The sequence below is a fragment of the Spermophilus citellus genome (genome assembly GCF_964194105.1).
Source record: "Spermophilus citellus genome assembly, chromosome: 4".
In the NCBI taxonomy this organism is placed as follows: Eukaryota; Metazoa; Chordata; class Mammalia; order Rodentia; family Sciuridae; genus Spermophilus; species Spermophilus citellus.
In genome coordinates this window covers 212253009-212276061 of record NC_138185.1, presented here as the reverse complement: position 1 = coordinate 212276061, position 23053 = coordinate 212253009, and the positions used below count along the sequence as shown (strand labels likewise).

The 23053-nt window shown below is 40.2% G+C and overlaps 2 protein-coding genes and 1 pseudogene across 4 annotated transcripts in view; 2 read left to right on the top strand and 1 right to left on the bottom strand.

The window, feature by feature from the left end:
* Positions 1-12959, bottom strand: part of ZC3H14 (zinc finger CCCH-type containing 14) — a 50031-nt gene extending 37072 nt beyond the window's left edge. The window contains 5 exon segments of the mRNA XM_081289274.1: positions 134-329; positions 925-965; positions 4433-4547; positions 12346-12388; positions 12741-12959. Of these exon segments, the coding sequence (XP_081145400.1) occupies positions 134-329; positions 925-965; positions 4433-4547; positions 12346-12388; positions 12741-12776 (431 nt within the window). The 5' untranslated portion in view covers positions 12777-12959.
* On the top strand, positions 6415-7869 carry LOC308647379 (large ribosomal subunit protein eL8-like; annotated as a pseudogene). The gene is made up of 2 exons: positions 6415-6423; positions 7071-7869. The product of its transcript is annotated as a large ribosomal subunit protein eL8-like (transcript).
* An 8807-nt stretch (positions 12960-21766) lies between the features above and the next one.
* PTPN21 (protein tyrosine phosphatase non-receptor type 21) overlaps positions 21767-23053 on the top strand; it is a 78706-nt gene continuing 77419 nt past the window's right edge. Inside the window, exon 1 of one of the 2 annotated variants that reach the window (XM_081292141.1) lies at positions 21767-22116. The gene's annotated coding sequence lies outside the window, so the exon portion shown is untranslated. Of the gene's footprint in view, positions 22246-23053 lie in introns of both variants that reach the window. The other variant, XM_081292142.1, reaches the window with a different exon arrangement.

Sequence of the window (23053 nt, the reverse complement as noted above, 5' to 3'; positions counted from 1 at the left end):
TTTTATCCTAAGAATTGCTAACAATTACTTCATTAATTCAGCAAAAATTGCTGAAAACAGCATCTGAAAAAAATAATGTAAATACCACATACATACACTCATCTCCCATAGCAGGTGTATACACAACTCTTACCTGGTATTAGTGGTTTTCTGTTCCTGTGAACCTGCAGAAACCCTGGAATCTCTTTTTTCAGGTCTACTGCTAGAAATGGCAAGGGGAGATACTGCAGCTTCGTGCCTTCTCTCATCTCCCCGACTGAAACTGCTCTTGTTTGAAGGCACGTTACTATCGAAGATGTTGGTATCAGAAGACTTTAGACTAGTGGGTTCTAGAAAGAAAAATACATAGTCCTTGTAATTGATTTTATTAAAATCTGTTCCTCTCCCGTCACCAGTTCAAAAACAATACATGTTTATTGTAGAGAACTTTTAAAATATGAACAAAAATCACCAATTACCACAAAGGTGATGTTTTGATAAGGTATACATACCCATTTCAAAAACTAAGATACATATTTTGTTCTCATTTTATTATTTTTCCCATTTTATTATTCCACATTGTTCTCATTTTATTATTCCATTGTTTTACAGCTAATATTCCATACACAGTAATATAATAACTTATTACTACTGGATTTTTAAGTAGTTTTCAATTATACAATAGTGAGACATTTTAAGGTTAAATTTTTGCACACATCTGATTATTTCCTTAGTATTAACTGCACTGCTCCCCACCAAACCTTTAAATTATTTCTGAGCTACAATAAATTCACTGTTCTTACATTCAGAAAAATGTGTTTCCTTACAAAGTTCAAATGAGCCACTGTTTTCAAAGTTATGGGTTTTTTCCTGAAGCAGTAGTACTTTAGAAGCATATGCGAGTAAGCAGGAATTAGAAAAAAACCTCAATGTTATAAATCTTACCAGTTGTAACAGAGCGAAGTTTATCTAATACACCATGAAGCCTAAAAAAAACAAAAACAAAAACAAAAATAAAGCCTCCCTTAAGAAAAATTTTGTTTCAAATGCCACTTTAAATTTGATATTATATTCAGATATTGATATGACATTTAATGGATAAATGGTACTAAAATCAACTTTCTAGTTTTAACCTTTTAAAAAAGGCTTTCTATAAATACTATAGAAGTCAACTGAAAAAAAAATAATTTTTTCTTCACAATTTTTAACATCTAGCCTCTGTAAAAATAAAGGCAATGAGGTAGGGGGAGAGCTCACTGGCAGAGTTAGAAGTTGTTAGAAGCATGTACAAGGACCTAGGTTCAATCCCTGTCATCAAAACCAAGGGAAAAAAGGATTCAAGTGGTCTCCAAAAATACCACCTTGCTTCTTAAGAACTAAAGATTCAATAGTGCTTACAGTAAAACAAAATTAAGTATCCCAAACGTTTAATACTGCTTATTGTTACAACTGTTTAATCAGTTTTTTGGACTTTTTGGTACTAGGGATAGAACACAGGGGTGCTTTACCACTAAGCTCCATCCCCAGCACTTTTTACTTACTTTATATTTTTGAGACAGGGACTTGCTAAGTTGCTTAGGGCCTTGCTAAACTGCTAAGACTGGCCTCAAAATTGCGATGCTCCTACTCAGCCTCTCAAGCTGATGGCATTTTGGGGTGTATCCCATTGCATTCAGTTATTTTTCTTTTTTAATGTTAGGGATTGAACTCATGACCTCACACATGTGAAGCACAAATTTTACCACTGAGCCACAAACCCCGCCCCACTCAGCACAACAGTTTACATTTATTTTAATAACTTACACAATTTCTTGGACAACTTAATTCTAGTTAATAAATGATCCCAAAATATACCATTTCACTGTAACTATTATTTTCAATATTAATGCTGTAAACAAACATAGGCCACAACCTTGCTTTTAACATAACCTATTTTAGAATATTTAGTAGCAAAACTGCCTTGCAGTCCTTCCAAGAGATAAACCCCAAACACTAAAATCTCATAATATTGCTTCATTAAGAACCCCAGACACATCCAATGTCCCCATATACACAATTATGAGGGCTTCAAAAAAATCAGAATAGTCTATTTGTGGCTGGTATTAATAAACATTTAGGAAAGCAAGAGGCCAAAAAGAAGATGAATTACTGAATGTATAGCAAGACGAAAAAGTTGAATTAATTTGATTTTAAATTCAGTTTCAGATAATGATTATGTTTATTTAAGAAATATGTCTAGTGCTAGGCACAGTGGTGAATATCTGTAATCCCAGCTACTCAGGAGGCTGAGGCAGGAGAATTACAAATTCAAGCCAACCTGGGAAACCTGGTGAGACCCTGCTTCAAAATTAAAAATAACCAGGGCTGGAATGCAGCTCAGAGGTTTCATTCCCCAGTCCCCACAAACCAAGGAAGAAAATTGTCTAGAATATTTCATCAAATAATCTGGAAAATAATCTACTAGTGGGCTGGGGATGTGGCTCAAGCGGTAGCGCGCTCGCCTGGCATACGTGCGGCCCGGGTTCGATCCTCAGCACCACATACCAACAAAGATGTTGTGTCCGCCGAGAACTAAAAAATAAATATTAAAAATTCTCTCTCTCTCTCTCTCTCTCTCTCTCTCTCCCCTCTCTCACTCTCTCTTTAAAAAAATAAATAAATAAAAGCTAAAAAAAAAAAAAGGAATCTACTAGTTAAATGTCCCACCTTAGATTAGGTGGACTCAAACCCAAAGTGATCCAAAGGTCAGGTCATAAAAAACATTTATGAAACAAAACAAATACTTGGATTGCTAAAGACATTAAAAAAAAAAAATCAGTACTCAAGAATGGTACAATTCCAGGCACAGTGGCGCACACCTATATTCCCAGCAGCTTTGGAGGCTGAGGCAGGAGGATCATGAATTCAAAGCCAGTCAGTCTCAGCAACTTAGCAAAGCACTTAACAATTCAGCGAGACCCTGAAATATTTTTTAAAAAGTCTGGAGATGTGGCTCAGTGGATAGGCACCCCGGGTTCAATCCCCAGTACCAGGGGGAAAAAAAAAAAAAAGAACGGTATAATTACCCCAGTCAAAAAAGCATCATGATCTTTTTTGGCATAAGCAATAAGACAAATTGCAATAAGTTGGTTAGGTCGCCCAAAATGAGCAATGTGTCTGTGTGTACCATCTGAGGATCACTGTACTCCAACAATGTTCTCCAAAATTGTACAATATATTGAGAATTTCAAGGCGGCTTCACAAAAACTGTAAAAAATACAGGTACCCAGTAGGATAAAAACAATGTGAAGACAATCTGGCTTAAAAGTACTAAATTATTGGGCATCATCTCCATCCTCAGTGTCTCCTATTTGCTAAGTCTTTTGTTATTCAAATTAAACAAACCAGGTACTCACACTACTCTGTCCCATTGACTTTCTCTGTAACTAGTGGTTCCTGGTCTAAGAGCCCTCATATGAGTATTTTCTACCTCTATTCTCAGCTGTCTTTACCCTTCCCTATTCTCCAACCTGGCCTTCTTAAATTCAAACTTACGCTTTTAGTCAGTATTTTCAACTATATTGTTTGAAAAGGACAATCCAGATTAAAGAGGAATCTGTATTGAAAAACAAAGAGGCTTATTTTACAAATTTCATATTTCAAAGATGAGTGAAATTTTTGTCAAATGAAGGCATACATAAAAAATTTAAAAAACTTCGGCATGCATGCGGCCCAGGTTCGATCCTCAGCACCACATACAAAGATGTTGTGTCCGCCAAAAAACTAAAAAATAAAATTTAAAAATTCTCTCTCTCTCTCTTAAAAAAAAAAATTAAAAAGCTAAAAACTGAAGAAAAAAAAATGACTCAGGAAGCTTAGGTGGGAAGACCACAAGTTCAAGGCCAAACTGGACAACTTATTAAAACCATGACTCAAAATAAAAAATTTTAAAATGCTGAGGATGTAGTTCAGTAGTAGAAGTAGAGCCCCTGGGTTCAATTCCTAGTACCACAAAAAATAAATAAACAAAACAAAAAACAAACAAAAAAACAACAACTTTGGAAAAAGCAATGCAGGAAGCCAAGCCAGCCAAACAACATTTGGTATTTTCAACTGGTCTGGATGGGGGGAAAGGAATGGTAATATGTAAAAGTTTATAAAAGAAACCTAACAACTATAGCTGAGATACATTTTGAACCCTATAGGCCAGGCATACCTATAAGCATTTTACATGTATTAGTTCATTTAACCGTCACAGCATTCTATAAAGCAGGTATTTTGAACTTCCATTAAACAAATGGACAACAAGGCAAGATACAGAGCAAGATCAACTTTGGCAGTCTGGGTCCAGACACAGTGCTTTCATACCTTGCAAACTGTTTTGCCACACTGAATCTTAACTGTCAAGGGCTTTTTCCACCTACTCTGATTTCTGCCAAGCTTTGTTCTGAGTCATAGATATTCAGAAACATACCATACGGTGAATCGAATTGTGTTGTTCCCTAGAAACAGGGACAGGTCCTCTGTCATTTGGTCCTGACTTTTCTTGTTGGCCACCATCACCATAATGTAATCAGGAAGTTCTTCATCTATTTAAAAGGAAAAGTATATCAAATTTTTTTTGTTTTCCTCATTATTTGTATTTAGAGTTGATGTACTTCAGCATATAGATTTAGCTTTAAGAATTAGTATCTATTGGAATTAGGTTAGATAGAAAAACTGAGCTTTGATTTTTTCCTCTTCATCTCACAATTTCTACAATTATCAGAAGGATAGGAATTAGGAATAACTGATGAATTCCTAGTTATAAATCTAGACATCCTGGGCTGTGGCTGTAGCTCAATGATAAAGCACTTGCCTATGTGTGAGGCACTGGATTTGGTCCTCAGCACCACATAAAAATAAATAAAATAAAGGTATATAGTGTCAATCTACAACTAAAAAAAAATAAAATAAAATAAAAACAATTAAAATTAAAAAATAAATCTAGACATCTTGAATTATATTATTATTAATCTTGGGAATACATCCATTTTCTTGAAGTTACCTTTTTAATAATAATGTTCATTAATTTTAGAAAAGCTTCTAGAAAGTATATGGTCTTCAAGAAGAATAACCATTGTGTTTAATTTTCTGGTTTTTAATTTTTCAAGGTAATATTCATTTTACAGGAGAACACCTTTATCTCTGATGAAGGTAAAGGCAGACTTCAATTAATATAATAAACTTCCAGTAACATGAAATAAAATAAAATCAGCCCAAACTACATAACTTAAAAGTTTCAATCTTAAAATTAGGTAGGAGGTAGGAGTATTGTAGCTTAGCAATAGATCATTTGTTTAGAATGCACAAAGAATGCCCTGGGTTCAATCCCTAGCACCACTAAAATTATATAATAATTAGTTAAATAACATCAACTCACTCTTTTATACTCTTAGTGATAACCTAGACAGTGAGGATGAAATCCTGGATAAAGAAAAACATTTAAAAAGAACATCTCCAAAAATAAAAATTAAAAAAAAAAGTAAAAACCATTATCAGAAACTCTAATCACTATCAAGCAAACAAAAAGGATATTTCTTTACTAAAATTAATTTCATACCTAAAAATACTCATATTTCTACGTAGGGAGAAATGTTCATTTCAGAAGTACAATCATACATTTGTTTCAAAGAAAAATATCACAAGTCCAGTTCAAAAGATATAAAATATATTTAGAAAGCACAACCTACAAAAGGAAAGGGAGGTCAGAATACTTCATGGAAGCATGCAATATACGAAAAGATACAAGGACTAGTCGATTTGTTTTTCTTTAGTACTATCAGAAAGGCTCCCACTGCTTTCTAGCAATTATAGTAAAGAAGCTGGGAGCTTGTTTATGCATGTGCCTACTATAAGCCACTACTGGTAACTCAGAAAGGGTCAACAAACAAGTTGAAAGTCTTGAAAGTTTTTCTTCATGTCAATGATACAAATAGACTATTCTTCTGCTATTGCCATGCATTAGTTTGCATTTCCTAAAATTTTATAAAATTAGTGTGGACCTCAGTACAGCGTAGGAGCAGTGAAAGATGTAAGTGAAAGACACAAAGCAGACCCTAAAATTTTTGGGGGGTGATGATTTTTAAAATTTTGATGGTACTGAAGTCCCAGTGCTCTGCACATGATAGGCAAGCATCCTACCAATGAGCTAAACACCTAGACCTATATGTTCATCATCTTGATTTGTGAGGAAAGTTTTGGATATATACATGAGAAGAAATACCAAACTACAAATTTTATCTGCAATTTAAGGTATGCCAATTATGTCTCAACAAAACTCTTAGTAATTCATAGGTTGTGCTAGGCACAGTTGCATATTGCTGTGGCCCTAACTCAGGAGGCTCAGGCAAGAGGATCACAAGTTTGAGTTCCGGCAACTTAGCAAGACCCTGCCTCAAAAAACAATGACGGGAAATGGCTAGAGTACATGCCTAGTATGCTTGAGGCCCTGGGTTCAATCCTCAATACTGGGAGGGGGCGGGGGGGGGGGGGACACAAAAACACAGAATCTTGGGTTGTTTTCTGAATAGATACACAATGAAAATTAAGAATCTAACAAAAAAATTAACATGTAGTCATGATGCATCCTACAGAACTCTGGCAGATTTCTCAAGTTCATGTGAAATTAGTACAAGGAAAAAACAGTTAAAATCTTGAAGGTTTCTGGAAGCTCACATTCTAAAAGGTAAATAAAAAACTGCATTAATTATAACTACAATCTCAATGAAATGCTCCATTTTAAATACAAATAAGATCTTATTATCTCCTTTAAAAAAAAAAAAAAAAGGCTTGTTCATCTTTGTATCCCACCCAATGCCTTAAAAATACTGTCAGGCCCAGTAGCACTCAACTGTAATCCTAGTGATTTGGGAGGCTGAGGAAGAAGGATCTCAGCCTGGTGTATCAACAAAAACAAGCTGGGCATGGTGGCGCACCCCTGTAATCCCAGCGGCTTGGCAAGACCCTGTCTCAAAATTTTAAAAAGAGTGCCCCCACCTGACCACAACCACCAAATAAAGGAAAGAAACAAAGCAAGAAAGACCCACAATTCTTCCCCCTTTCTCCTCCAGCAGCCCAAGACACAGAAAGGAAAAAAAGCTGCCCTAGACCCTGCTGTCGTCAAGAAAGAAGCAAAAAAGTCAAGAAGTGGTAACTCCCTTGTTCCAGAAAAGGCCTAAGAACTTCAGCAATGGACAGGACATCCAACCCAAAAGAAACCTTACCTGCATTGTCAAATAACCCCACTGAATCTGGCTACAGCAGCAAAGGGTGATACTCCATAAGCGGCTAAAAAGCCTCCTACAAGGCAGTTTACCTAGGCCTTGAACCAACAAACAACTACCAAACTGATTAAGTTTGCCCACAAGTACAAAACAAAGACTAAGCAGGAGAAAAAGCAGGGGGTATTGGCGTGAGCTGAGAAGCAAGCTGCTAGCAAAGGGGACAACCCCACTAAGAGGCCACAGATACTTGGAACAGGGGTCAATACTGTCACCACCTTGGTGGAGAATAAGGCTCAGCTGGTGGTGACTGCATGTTATGTGGATTCTTTCTAGCTGGTTGTCTTCCGGCCTGCCCTGTGTCACAAGATGGGAGTCCCTTACTGCATCAAGGTGACATGTAGTTAACAGGAAGACATGCACCACTGCTGCCTCCACACAGGTTAACTTGGAAGGCAAAAGAGCTCTGGCTAAGCTGGTTGAAGCTATTAGGACCAACTACAATGACAGATAAGACATCCAACATCACTGCAGAGGCAATGTCCTGGGTCCAAAATCTGTGGCTCCCATTGCCAAGCTGGAAAAGGCAAAGGCTAAAGAATTCACCACTATAAATGTACACTGTTGGGTTTTCTGTACATTAAAATAATAAAAACTGTCCTGCAAAAAATATTCAAATATTTATTGAAGGATTGTTTTCAGGACAATTTCTGGGATAAAGATTAGAAAGTCACCCTTTCCAGGACAATGGTATACACACATACAAATTATAAACATAAATCAGTAGTAAAATCTATTTTATTTCAAATGAAGTTGAAGAATGACCTGTTTATGAATTTAATGAACTCATATCTATGAAATACTGGGTTCTAGGCTACTGGAACACAGCAAACACAAAATCTTGTCAAGAAACTGTGAAAGTGGGAGTATAGCTTAGCAGTATAGTGCGTGGAAACCCTAGGTTCAAGTCCAAGCACCAAACAACAACAAACTTCTGAGCTGGGCATGGTGGTGCATGCCTGTAATCCCAGCGGCTTGGGAGGCTGAGACAACCTCACCAACTGCCAGGCACTAAGCAATTCAGTGAGACCCTGTTTCTAAATAAAATACAAAATTGGGCTGGGGATGTAGCTCAGTGGTTGAGTACCCAAGTTCAATCCCAGGTACAAAAAAAAAAAAACAAAAAAAAAACACCCACAAGTTCAAGTCCAGTCTCAGCAATTTAGCAAGGCCCTCAGCAATTTAGAAAGACCCTGACTTAAAATAAAAATGGGGGGGGGGGGGGGGGAAGCAGGGGGTTACCAGGAAACTCAGGGGCACTCAACCACTGAGCCACATCCCCAGCCATATTTTCTATTTTATTTAAAGACAAGATCTCACTGAGTTGTTTAGTGCCTCACTTTTGCTGAGGCTGGCTTTGAACTTGCAATCCTTCCGTCTCAGCCTCTGGAGCCACTGGGATTACAGGTGTGTACCACTGCACCCAACCTAAAATAAAATTTTTAAAAAGTGTTGGTCATGTAGCTCAGCAATAAGGCACCTCAGGGTTAAATTCCCAGTACCCTCCCCCTCCCCCCCCCAAAAAAAAAGAGAAAGAAAGAAAAAGAAAAGAAATAGAGGCAGAGAAAGCTGTACTACCACATAAACTGCTAGGACATATTTTGGTGGAGTTCTAGGAGTGCGCACTCCAACCCTATCTTTAGTTCACAAAATAAGTTAATAGCGCAGAAACACTAAGAACCCAGAAGACCTGAGCTCCCTGATCTAAAATCTGCTACTGACAAGTTCTATGTAGTCCTCAAGACTCCATTTTCTAACCTGTAAAAGGAATACTACTACCTATCACCTCAACCCCAGCACTGTATTCCAGGACAAATGTAACAATATAAAAATGTTTTTGAAAAACTATAGAAAACATTATTATTATGTATCATATGAATTAATGTTACAACAAGATTTTTAACAGGCTCAGAATTCTTTAATTACAATCTTGATAAATGATCAAAGGTCACTGCATTTTGGCTCAATAAGAATGTGTTTGTGGGCTGGGGATGTGACTTAAGCAGTAACACGCTCGCCTGGCATGCGTGGGGCGCTGGGTTCAATCCTTGGCACCACATAAAATAAAATAAAGATGTTGTGTCCACCAAAAACTGAAAAATAAATATTAAAAAAATTTCTCTCTCTTTTCTCTCTTTAAAAAAAAAAAAAAAATGTGTTTGTGCTTTCACGTGTTAGAATTAAGAAAGTTTATCACTAGGTTTTCTGTGGATTTCTATTTTTGAGCCAAAACTAGTTCACCCCAGGCATCCATTAAGTGTTGAATGAAAAGAATAAATAAATCCTGGTTCAGCTTCATCTTCTCATCAGTGAAAGTCTTAACAATCCCAATAACAAATAATTTCTTAAATTTGTAAGCAATTCATAAACTAAGAACTCTCAAACTTTAATTTATCACTAAGCTATATTCCCCCCTCCTTTTAAATTTTATATTGAGACGGAATTTTGCTGTTGCCCAGGCTGGCCTTGAACTTGTGATCATCCTGTCTCAGCTTCCCCAAGTTGTTGGGATAATTGGCATGTACCAACACACCCAGAACTATCTATTAATTCATTTATAATAGACCAATTACATATTAACAACAAACCAAATTATACTAACATAAATAAATTTTTATTTAAAATAACTAGTTTCTAAAACAAAAATATAATGCAAAGAGTGCTCTTGTTTTATATTTTAAATCTCTTTAACATCTACTTTAAAAGACCAGTAGATTCTAGCATCTAGTTTATTTCATTTAATCTATTTTAATAATGTTCACTTGGAAGAATATAAAGAAAATCTAGGGTCACATAAATACACACTTGCATTTCTACAACCTTCACAAATAATGTGAATATTATTCTGTTATACTACACTAAAACTCAACAAATGATAATTTACTAAACCTTAGCAGCAACATGAAATCTAAAACTACATAAATACCTTCTTACACTATTATAAGAAAATCCACTGATTGAGCCTGTGCTTTTAAGGACACCCAAATGAATTTATTTAACATTATGTACTGATCACTAGGAAAATACTGGTTCAGTGAGCTAGAGAATCACTAACATGTTGATACATTTCATTGTATAATATAAAAATTACACTTTAGCCAGGTCTTGTAGTGCACACCTGGAATCCCAGCTACTCAAGAGGTTGAGCCAGGAGAATGGTAAGCTCTAGGATATCCTCTGTACATCAGCAAGACCCTGTTTCAAAATTTTAAAAAAGGGCTGGGGATGTAGCTCAGTGGTAGAGTGTCCCTAGATTCATCCCCATACTGAAAAACACACTCATACACACATATAAATATTTATTAAAATCTCTAAAATTTCACGAGAAATTGTTTTAGTACTGGAAATCAGGTTCATGGACGCAGACAATTTTTTTCAAATTTTTCCAATTTTCATTTGAAAGTTCAAGCTGGCATCAAAGACCAACAGTTCTTTTTTCTTCTGTCTACCAATACCCAAGTACATGTAACCAGTCATCAGTTCTTTATGTTAACATGAGGGGCTAAAGATGCACCTCAGTGGTAAAGCACATGCAAATGTGAGACCATGGGTTTGATCCCCAGCACTAATAACACACACAAAAATTTAAAGATGCCTCATGAAAAGGGTGGCTAAGCCAGGGTTGGTGGTGCATGCCTACAATTTCAGCAACTTGGGAGACTGAGTCAGGAGGACTACAAATATGAGGCCAGCCTCAGCAACTTAGTGGGACCCTGTCTCAAGATAAAAAATAAAAAGAACTGGAGATATAGGTCCAGTACCTCAAAAGAAAAAAAAAAGTGATTAGTTTAATTCTCAACTCAATCATACACATGCCTTTCCTTAAAACAACCACCATTGTTTATTCTACCACAGAAGTGCTTTATGAGCACTGCTATTTGTGCAAAAGCAAAATATTAAAATGGAGTGAAAGGCCTAGAGTTTTAAAAAATATTTTTACTGCTTGATTCAATGGCATACATCTGAAATCCCAGCAAGTAGGGAGTTTGAGGCAAAAGAACTGAAAGTTTGAGGCCAGCCTCAGCAACTTAGTGAGACCCTTTCTCAAAATAAAAAATAAAAAGGACTGGAGATGTAGGTCAGCCATGAAATACCCTTAAGTTCAATCCTCAGTATGGCAAAAACAAAAAACACTTAAAGAGAAACTAGCTTTTTCTTCTGTAAACTGCCAAGTAGGGAAAATAGGGATTTGAATATGATTTCTGATAGACTCTGGCTTGACTATCTTGATTCAGACTAAAAAAACAAGCAGTTTTACCAACCACTGCTTTTCCACAATCCAAATGTAAACAGTGAAAATAGCAAGTATCTTCTTAGTATTAATATGAAAGTAGTTTCAACTTCAGAGATCTTTAGGGTCTCATACTCTTTGAAAATGCTGTCCTAAGTGGTAACGATTATTTATAGGAAGTACCAGCTTTGAAGTCAACAGACTAAATCCATAAAACTTTGCCCCTAATTGTACAGGAAGATATTACCACTTACCTTTCCGTGTTCTCCTGGGGATTATCATATTAATGCATATATAAGCACGCGCACACACAAGCATAAATAGGCACAAAGCCTGGCCCAGAGTAAACATTCAATATAAAAGAACAGGGAGAAAGAGAACCCTTTATTGTTGCAAGAAAGAAGAAACACTTGGAAAAAGATAGAGAGATCTAAAGATAAAACTCACTGAGCCATTCCAGGGCAAAAGCCAGAAAGCATCAAACATTCATGTCCAAAGTAAAAGTTCTGAAAATAAAGGTCAAGAGGAAAGTAACAAAAGGAAAAATAAAATAAAATCCAGAAAATGTTATGGAAATAGGAAAGAACCTTAGCGGAGGAAGCTACACTGTTTCAAACCACTGTATTAGAAGGAAGACTGGAGAAAAAAGGAAGGTTGCAAAGAAGAACGTAAAAAAATGACGGGAAAGTAACCAGGGAGTTCAGATTTGAAGAAGAGTAGAAAGCAGAAAACAGAATGTCAGAAGTACGATGGGGGGAAAATGCACTCACTAAAATTCAAGCAGCTGTAAATTAAATTCTAGTCGGCTAACAACAATGACAACAAAAAACTTACCAACGTAAGCTCCTAATTCTTGCAATTTCCCCTTAATGGCACTCTAAGGGAAAAAGAGCAAATGTGCATGTGAGAATGGCGGCTCCAGGAAAACGACACCCGGGCAGCGCTGAGGTGACTTCGCCGGTGCCTCGCCTCCCGCCCCTCCGCCGCCGGGTGGGGGCGGGGAGGCGCCTCGACCCCCGGCGGCCCACCCGGGGCCGCTCTACGCGCCGCTGGGGGCAATTCGCCCGCCGTAGCCCGGGCGCGCTCTTCGAGGCCGTGGCCGCACCAGGACCGGGGCGGCCTGGGCGAGAAGCGCCCCCGGCCAGGCCCGCCGACCTCGTTACTCCTGGCAACCGCCCGCCGAGGCCCTGTTCCCGCCTTCACCAGGTGCCGGCTGACACGGGCCTCACCCGGATCTTGCGGCTGATCTCGGTGCCGATCTCCATGGCTCCGCGGCGGGCGGCGGGCGGCGGGGACAGCACTGCGCAGCACTTCGTTTACCTGGGGCCCGCTAAGGCTTCCCACCCCGCAGGCAGGCCACAGCCGCCTCCAGCGCTGCTCCGCCCCCGGCCGCGCGCACTGCGTGTGCCCGCCCCCGCCGGTCCGGAGACCCCTTGCAGGCTGGGGGAGTCACGCATGCGCCCGCGCGTGCGTACACCTCAGTCCGCGAAGCCTTTGCACTAGCGACCTCTACTGGTGCCAGGGAGGACAGCGGCGTGCGGCTTGCCTGGCTTCTCTCCTCTAGGCCATCTGGGGAAACTTCATTCCTCCCTTGACTGGTGTCCTCTATTTATTCATTTTACTCTCCTGTGGATAATAAAGATGATCTAAATGTGTATCAGGAAGATCCATGGATTTGATGTGATATCTATGTTCAAATTCAGCTTTCACTTGATATGGTATTGATCTATATTTCAACTGGAAACTTCCGTTTTCTTACCTGTGGAAATAGACTGCCTCCTGGAGGTTGCATTGTAATTACACTTTCAGGAAAATGGAATATCCTGAGCAACACATCCCATCCGGCGAAGTCTTTCCTTTTTTTTTTTTTTTTTAACCGGCGATTGAACCCAGGGGGGCTTAACCACTGAGGCTGGCTTTGAACTCGCGATCCTCCTGCCTCTGCCTCCCAACCCACTGGGGTTATGGGAGTGCAACACCATGCCCGGCTGTGAAGTCGTTCCTTTTACTCCACAAACATCCTGGCTTTCCTATTTCTACATTCCTCTCCCCAAGACATTGGTAGCCTTCCCCAATTCATCCTCCTGCTCCTCTTTGAACCCCTCCTTTGGGCTACTTTAATTTTCAGGCCTTCAATTGTTATTTCTATGCCCATAATGACCAAATTTCCCGTTTGCCTTGAACTCACACCTGAACTCCACCTCCAAAATTTAAGTTTCTATGCCCATTTTATTTTCTCCAAGTTCATAATTAAAATATGGACTTCATCACTAAAATATGCATTATGAACATCACCTTCTCCCACTCAGATTGATTTCTACTTCTGGTTTCCTTTGGCGGGGAGGGGTACTAGTGCTCTACTAATGTGCTACATCCCCAGTCATTTTTATTTTGAGACTAAATTTCAGAGGCTTTGCTCTAACTTTAAATCCCCCTGCCTCAACCTCCAGAGTCACTGGGATAACAGGAATGCATCACTGTGATGAACCTGATTTCTCTATTTTTATCCTTAGAAGCTTAATTTTGTTACCAACCTATGTTCAGAGGCTCATCTCAGGAAAATTGAGAGAAGATGAAAGAGACAGTGTAGGGGAGAAAGAAAGGGTTTTCTTAGTAGCCAAAGAATGTAGAAGTAAAGCCTATGCTTATAAATCATCTTCTCAAGCTGCAAACGGGTTAAGGGGCTACAGATATAGCATAGGAACAACTGAGAGGGAGAGTCTAATAAACAGGTTTTTTCTAGGAATAGCCAGAGATATTTCAGGAACTCAGGTACCACCTCCTCTTATTGCTTTCATAGTCTGGTATTTCTAGTCATGGTAGCTAGTAGACTTGAAGGGAGGGGAAGAAGCTAAGCAAGTCCCGGTCAAGTTAATCTTATAGAGTTGGACAAAATATTTATCCAACTAATCGACTTGTGTGCATACACAGCTGAGTAGACTCTGACCAAAAAGTTAAAGCAACAAAAGAGACACAATATAAAGACAGAGATGTCAAGTCTTTGCATCCCATTCCCTTTGGATATCAGTAGGACAAGTGAAGAGTCAGGACTTCAGGTCCTAAAAAGTTATCCAGGCAACTGTTATCATCATAACCTATGCATCAGAGGTGTTATCTACAGCAAAACTAAAGGGAGACTAATGTATTGCCCAGCTGTGTGACCTCCAAAGTTACTGATGTTTAAGTCAGCTAAAAGCTAGAGGGTTTATTTAGGTTTTTCCCTTATTAAATAATTTTCCTCCCTTCCCTGATCATAAACCTTAGAAGCAGGGTAAACATAAAGAGAGTCCTCTCTTCTCCATTTTCACTAGCTCCTGAGAGTGATTTGTATTAGTTAATCTACTGAGAAAACACAAATGCCCACACGTTTAGCATCTTAAAACACAACTGTTTCTCATCTCCTGGTTTCCATGGATCAGCAATCTAAGCATGGCTTTGCTGGGTCTTTTGCCCAGAGTCTCAGAAGACTGCAATTAGATGTAAGGCAGGCAGTGTTCTCACCTGAAGAATTCCTTTTCAACCTCTTTGAGGTTCTTAGCAGGAATTCATTTTGAGCTGTCATCTGGAGGCTGCCTTGGAGTCTGCCTATGGTTCCATGCCAAGGGCTTCTCCACTTCAGTCAGCAAAGAGAAGCTTCCCTCTCAGCTCAGGGGAGGCCTAGTCTTTCTTTTAAAGGCTTTTGTCTAATTAGGTTTGCCCAGGAGGAAGGGGTGAGCCCTCCCAGGTAGCCCTTGCTCACCAGTCCCCTAATTAACTGATTTAGGAACAAATTGACATCTTCAAAACTCCTTATCTGCATGGGTGTGGTGGGTCACGCCTGGAATCCCAGTGGTTTGAGAGGCTGAAACAAGAGGATCACAAGTTCAAAGCCAGCCTCAGCAACTTAGCAGGACCCTTCCTGTCTCTAAGTAAAATATAAATAGGGCTGGAATGTGGCTCAGTGGTTAAACGCCCTTGGGTTAAATCCCCAGTAGCAAAAAAAAAAAAAAACAAAAACTCCTCATATTTACCATATTCATTGACTAGAAGTTATCCACACTCAAGGGGAAGGTTTAAACAACACAGAATGAATAGCAGGAGCAAGAATTGTGGGGTCAATTAGGGTCTGACTGCCATTGGCCCTTTCATAGTCTTATATAATCCTTTCTTCTGAGTTCCTATGGTATCTATATGGGAACTGCTAGTGAGACAGTATGTGTGTATGTGTGTTTCCTAACAAAATTATGAATTTTTTGTAAATCTTTAAAGTTCTCCAAAATTTCTTTCAGGATGCTAGACACATGGTACATGCTTATTAAATATTTGTAGGGTGAGAGTAATTAAATACCTACTTTACAAAATCATTCCTCATGGATAAATGCAGATCGATCATATACTCATTCAACATTGATGAAAGGCAAAAGAGAAGGGTGACTGACACCAGGGACCTGGAGCCAGACTGTCTAGGTTTGAATCATGGTTCTGCCACTCTGAGACCTTAGACAAGTTGCTTATTCTCATCCTGCCTCAGTTTCCTCATACAGCATAGGTATGATGCTAGTTTCCCCTGCAATATTTAACATTCTCCTGCAGGTTAATATTTGTGAAGCATTTCAAACTGCACCTGGCTTATAATAGCACCATGTTTGCTGATTAAAAATTAAATACCTAGACTGAGCTAGATACCATGCTAGGAGCGAGAGCATACAGATGAGCAAGACTCTCTTCTTTCATGACATTCAAAATCCAGAAGACAAGTAAGTTACCTCTATTCCTTTACCTGCCATTTCAGCACAAAGAACAAAAACATGCTTTGCCATTATTGTGCCATTACCAAATTGGCAGTTGATGTTTCAATAATATTGATTTAAAAACCCCTTTTGTGGGCTGGAGTTGTATGTAGCTCAGGGGTAGAGCACTTGCGTTGTGTCTGTGAGGCACTGGGTTCAATCCTCACACCACATAAAAATAAATAAATAAATAAATAAAGGTGTTGTGTCCGTCTACAACTAGAAAAAAAATATTGTAGAAAGTAGAGAATATTTTCATTGATATGTATACCAAAGAAAGAAACTTACTAAGAAATATTCAGGGTTGGGTGGTGGCTCAGTGGTAGAGCGCTTGCCTAGCATGTGTGAGGCACTGGGTCCAATCCTCAGCACCACATATAAATAAATAAAAATAAAGGTCCATTGATAACTAAAAAACAAAAAAAATAAAAAAATAAACATTCAAGGAAGTGTTCACTTTTAGGACAATTAGCTTACAATTATAAGAAAAGAAATTTTAGGCTATTTGAGAATTTAAATACTTTCAGATTTCAGAAAACACAGTGTCTGAGTCACAGAAGGGATAGCCTCACTTAGCCAATGGCATTTGGGGTTTTGAGGCTGATGTAGGTGCTGCCTGGAAGATGCAGCTTCACAAACCACATCTTATCCCCAGAAAGGTGTTCATGATGAAGCCCTAAGAGAATCCATTGAAAGGGGTGGAGGTATGAGTTCTGAGGAAGACTTAACTGAGTGGGACACGGTGCTGTAATCCCAGCGGCTCTGGAGACTGAGGCCACTGAGGCAGGAGGATCTCAAATTCAAAGCCAGCTTCAGTAACTTAGGAAAACCCTGTCTCAAAAATAAAATATAAAAAGGCCTATGGTGTGTCTCAGTGGTTAAGCACCCCTGGGTTCAATCCCCAGTGCAAAAAAAGAAAAAAAACAAGACTAAACTGGACCATGACAAATGACATTTTTCTCTAAGGGTTAGTATGAGAACTGGATTTCAACAAACCATAGTGTCAGCTAAGAGGCCTCTGGGCTACCTTCCAAACACAAAAGATAACTGAAAAGAGCATTGACTATGAGGTCAGAAGGGCCTGAGTACAATTTCCAACTGCACAGGGCCTGTGTTCTCTAACATTGTTTCCCCAGTGTCTCTTGTCTCCTATATGGGCTGATTTCTACTGGATTTATCTATCTATCTATCTATCTATCTATCTATCTATCTATCTATGTACCAGGTATTGAACTCAGGGGCACGTGACCACTGAGCCACATCCCCAGCCCTATTTTTTGTATTTTATTTAGAGACAGGGTCTCACTGAGTTGTTCAGCGTTTCATCATTGTTGAGGCTGGCTTTGAACTTATGATTCTCCTGTCTCAGTCTCCCGAGCCTCTGGGATTACAGGCATGCGCTACCGCCCCTGGCTTCTACTGGATTTTGCACATCCTGTGCAAGTGTGCATGAGTGTGTGTGTGTACATCTGTGTGTACAAGATAGGGGAAGGAAGAGGTGGGGATGTGTCACCTCTAGTCTGCATTGCTTTTTTTCCTCTTCTTTGAGTGCTTAATGTCCTTTTATTTGTCTTTTCAGACTCAAGCAGAAGCTGATTGCAGTGATTAACCAGGCATTGCATTCATTTAGGTTAATATGCTCATGTGTAAATTTCCACACTTATGAGAATTATGCATTCACCTGTTGTTCAAATGGTGAGTCCTTGAGGACAGGGATAGCATCTTATTCACCTTTCTCCTTGCAGTAGCAGTTGACTCCCAATACATGTGGGATGAATATATATATATATATATATATATATATATATATATATATATATATATATATATATTTGTACTGGGGATTGAACCCAGGCGCGTGTTACCACTGAGTTACATCCCCAGCTCTTTTATTTAATTTCTTTCTTTCTTTCTTTCTTTCTTTCTTTCTTTCTTTATTAGAGAGAGAATTGTTTTAATATTTATTTTTTAGTTTTTTCGGTGGACACAACATCTTTATTTTTATTTTTATGTGGTTCTGAGGATCGAACCTAGCGCTCTGCGCATGCCAGGCGAGCGCGCTACCGCTTGAGCCACATTCCCAGCCCCCAGCTCTTTTAAAAATGTTTTTATTTTGATACAGGTTCTCCCTAAGTTGCTTAGGACCTCGCTAACTTGCTGAGGCTGCCCTCACACCTGCAATGCCTCTGCATCTCTAGAGCCACTGGGATGACAGGCGTGCACTTCAGCAATTACTTTTGCTATGAGATTGACATACTTTTCTATTTTCTTGTCCATTTGAACAAAAAAATCACCAACATCATCCTTTCCTTGAGGACTAGGGAAATCTACCCACAAAATTTTCACTCTTTTGCAACTGAAAAGGTGATACACCTGCTACAGTGTTGAGTGTAGCAGGCAAAGCTCAAGATGAGGGTTCCAGAAATCAATGCTGATTTCTCTAGTTCCAGTCCCCACCCTCACTTCCCTGCTCCCCCAAGACATCATGGTCCTTGTGGAGTGAAGAATTGACTCAATTTAGACTTTTGAGGAGGTTGTATTTTATATAGTGGTATATAGTGGGTATTCATCATGCTACCCAAGCACATTAACTTTTTTTTTTTTTAACTCCCAGGAAAACAACTGGTCAATGCACTACCCAAACCACAATTTCTATCACTTTTTTTTTTTTTTAAAGATTTCTTCTTTAGTTGTAGTTGGACACAATACTTTTATTTTGTTTATTTTTTTATGTGGTGCTGAGGATTGAATCCAGAGCCTCACACATGTGAGACCACTGAGCCACAACTCAGCATCCCCCTTTAACTTTTAATCTTTCATTATTTTATTTTTTTTTATTTTTTTAATTTTTTTTTAAAGAGAGAGTGAGAGAGAGGGGGACAGAGAGAGAGAATTTTAATTTTAACATTTATTTATTCTTAGTTCTCGGCGGACACAACATCTTTGTTGGTATGTGGTGCTGAGGATCGAACCCGGGCCGCACGCATGCTAGGCGAGCGCACTACCGCTTGAGCCACATCGCCAGCCCCTCTTTCATTATTTTATATGCAGTTCTTTTTTCAAATTTTAATCTATTTGTATATTTTAGTAATATCTTCCAGTGTAGAAGTATGTGTCACTTTCTGGGTAACAAAAGGAGGTAGATCTACAAACTTGGTTGCCTATATGTTAGTAGAATATATGAGGGAAGGAGGTAACCCTAGTTCTCCCCAGAAGAGCTCGTGTTTAGCAGACAGGGTGGGAAGGGGACTTTTCAATTACACCTTTATGTACCCTTTGGGGTTGAGTCATATAAATTACCTCATTCTCTTACATAGAAACCATAAGCCAATAATAATTTTATATCTAACCCTTTGAAGGGGCTTTTCATGTGCCTTGCCATGGGGATGTTACTGCCAAAGTAACATGACTGAGGGAAAACAGAGCTTAAGTACTTGGTCAGTAAATAACATCTGTGGGCTGTGAGGGAGGAAGTTCAACTCAGCTGTCCAACATCACTTAGGTTTTATGATCATTTTCTATTTTTAAAATTCTTTTATTTTCTTCCCGATTCAATTAACAAGTTTTTATTTAGTGCCTACTCTCTGCCCAGTACTGTCCTAGGAATTCTAAAAGAAGTCTCTGTGAAACAATTTTTAAAGTTCCTGCCAAGTACGGAGATCACCATGGAATGGGGTGACTAGAAAGTTGTCTTGGGCCCCTTGAGATGGTGCATGCCTGTAATCCCAGGGACTAGGGAGGCTGAGGCAGGAGGAGCATGAGTTCAAAGTTAGCCTCAGCAATTTAAGGAGGCCCTAAGCAACTGAGCAACTGGGGATGTGGCTCAGTGGTTAAGCGCCCCTGGGTTCAATCCTCAGTACAAAAAAAAAAAAAAAAGAAAGTGATCTTGAGCTGAGTCTTGAACTGAGACTTGGAGAGAAGCTGAAGGCTTAGACAAATGGAAGAAAGGCTGGAGGGACTGCTGCCTAGAGGAAACCACTTGTTGGGGAACAGAGGGCACACTGGAGAGAAGTAAGAAATAAGGGTGGCCTGAGAATCCAGTTTAGAAAGCCTTTAAAGGTAAGGAGGCAGGAGAGCTTGACCTTGGGAGTCCACTGGGAAGAAGTGATAAACCCAGGAGAGAGGTAAGACATGGCAAGAAACTAAATAAATGCAAGACAACCACCTTTGCTGCAGTAATTGGGATGTAAAGTTACAAGGGTTGGGTTTAGAAATTACCAGGGGGAACAAGAAAGAAAGAACTGAGACATTTCAAAGGAGGAAATATCAAGTCTTGATGACAACTGGAGATGAGAAAGGGAGAAGGGTGAAACATAATTCCAATATTTCTAGCACAGAGAGAAGAAAAATGGCTCATTTTCAGATTTTTTTTTCCTTCCACAAAAATTGAGCCCCTCTTGGCGTCCAGAACCGATTTTTTTTTTCCCCATTAGAAACACAGGTGATCTTGCTTGCCTTTGGGTATTCTTGCTGAGCTTTGTTCTCCAGTGCCACTCATACCTCTGTGACAGGGCCCCCACACTGGAGCAGCACTGTTTACAGTGCGTTTATCATCCACTAGAGCAGAAGTCCTTTGTGTGCAGTGAACTAGTCTCATGCATAGTAAATATTCAAGTGTTTAATTGTTGAACAAAGTGAGATCTAAATGAAATTTAACATTAAAAAGCATTCCAGAAACGTATTAAATCATTGAAATTAAAATTTACAAAAATGAAAAGTTTTTCTGCTCCAACCACTCACACCACATGCCAAGATCACTCTTCCTGTAATGAATGGTGTGTTACGGTTCACACAATTTTATCCCTCAGTTTATGTTGGAATACCTAGTAATCGCAATATTGGACTGTGTAATAAGCATAATACGGCCTAGATTTAAATGTAGCCTTACATATATTTTACCTGCTTATTAGATAATAATTACATTATTCCCGTTTTATAGGACACAGGTACAGAGAGGTTAAGACATTTCCACACGGCCACCCAGCTAGTAAGTGTTGGAACTGGTATTTGAGTCCAAACAACTTGACGGCGGAGTCACCACCTTTATAGCTCTAGTGTATTAGAGGAGCCTACAGCTCTCTTGTGGGAACCTACAAGTTATTCGAGTCCTATCACCTTTTCTTTGGGGGTGTTGGTGGTGTTATTCGCCCACCGTACTGACCATGTCCTCTTATAGAATACATGGTTAGAAGCGAGCACTTCAGGTGTTCTGAAATTACCTTTAAAGATCACCACCTAATAACACGGGAATGAAAAACTCTTTACCTGGAACTGAAATCCCCCCTCATTTCATTAACAGGCTTGCTTTATTTGGAAACTCTTAAAATAAGTGGTCACACGATTAAAAAAAGAAGCGGCGCGCCCCCTCCCCGGCGGCCGGGCGCAGCTGTCCGCGCCTCCCCCGCGCCCCGCCACCCGCATTCCAACTCTCTGAGGTCACGGGCCGCCGCCGCCTCCCCGGATCCGTACTCCCGCCCGCCCGCCCGCCCGCCCGGCCAGGGGGAGGGACGCCCGGCCCCAGCCGCTCCGCCCGCGCGTCCCGCGTCCGCTCGTCCGTCTCGCTGCCGCCCCCGGCCCTGCGGGCGCGGGCCTCTGCGTGCGGCGCTCCTCGCCGGCGGGCGTCCCCCGGGCCTTCGCCTCGTTGCCGCGGGACTCTGCCCAGGGGAATGGTCTGCGGGCCGCGTTTTTGGAGACAGGAAGTGAGGCGGGCGATCCCCATGAGCGCGCAGCGGCACGGGCTGGCGTGCGGGCGCGGCTGCGGCGGCCGCGCGGCGGGGCCCGGGGAGGCGGGCCGCTGAGCGGGCGCGCGGCCCCGAGGATGCGGGCGCGGGTGCAGGTGAGGGCGCGGGCCCCGGCCGGCGGGAGGGGGCGGCGCGCGCCGCGGGGCTCCCGGCGTCGGCGAGGATGGGTCGCGGCTGCCGGACCCCGGCGGGAGCTAACAAAGAGCGGAGTCCTGCCTTCCCAGGTTCGCTCGGGTCTGCCCCAGGGATTTCCAAAACGGGTCTCTAACTTTTCTGAACTCCGCGGCGGGTTGCTGTGGCTTTATTCTGGTTCAGGATCTTGAAAGTCGGGCATGTTTGTGTCTCTTGGAATATGTAAGTGTGAAATTTGCCAGATAACTTTGGAGAGAAGGGGCGTTTGGAAGGACTGTTGGGTAACGCCTTGTTTTGTTTTTGGAGTAAAGCGTGTTTGCTCTGGAAAAAGGAATTCCTGGATTTGCAAATTCCGACTTGTGATTTCTGCAAATCCTGATTAGATTTTCCACTTTTGGTATGCTCGTCCTATTTTCTTTTGCTGAGAAAGCCTTATGATAATAGTGCGTGCTGGAAAGCACATTCAGAATGTTCGCGTGCTTCAAGTGACAATCCGTATATGCCTAAGAGTAGCTGGCAGATTTTTTTTAAAGTTTGTGAAATAGACAGTAATTTTACCCTGAAAATAGTTGTCTGTTTCTAGGATATTTTATAGTAGAGTATCAACACAGATGTTTGCACGTGAGAAGCAGGTTTGATATACTGCAATAGACGTACATATCATTCTAAAGATGACATATACTCTGTCCTCTTAATGATTATTTATATTAATCAACATAGTCAAAGTTACATGTGGTGAGGCCCTAAGTAGTGTGTTTGGGGTAGGTGTGAACCTACAGGATTCAGAGTTAAAAATGTATTTGAGAAACTTTTGGAAGGGGATGTGGAGAGGAAAAATTAAAGTGAATTCACTAGCAGCAGGACTACCTTTTGTAAACTGTACCGAAACAGAATTTAACA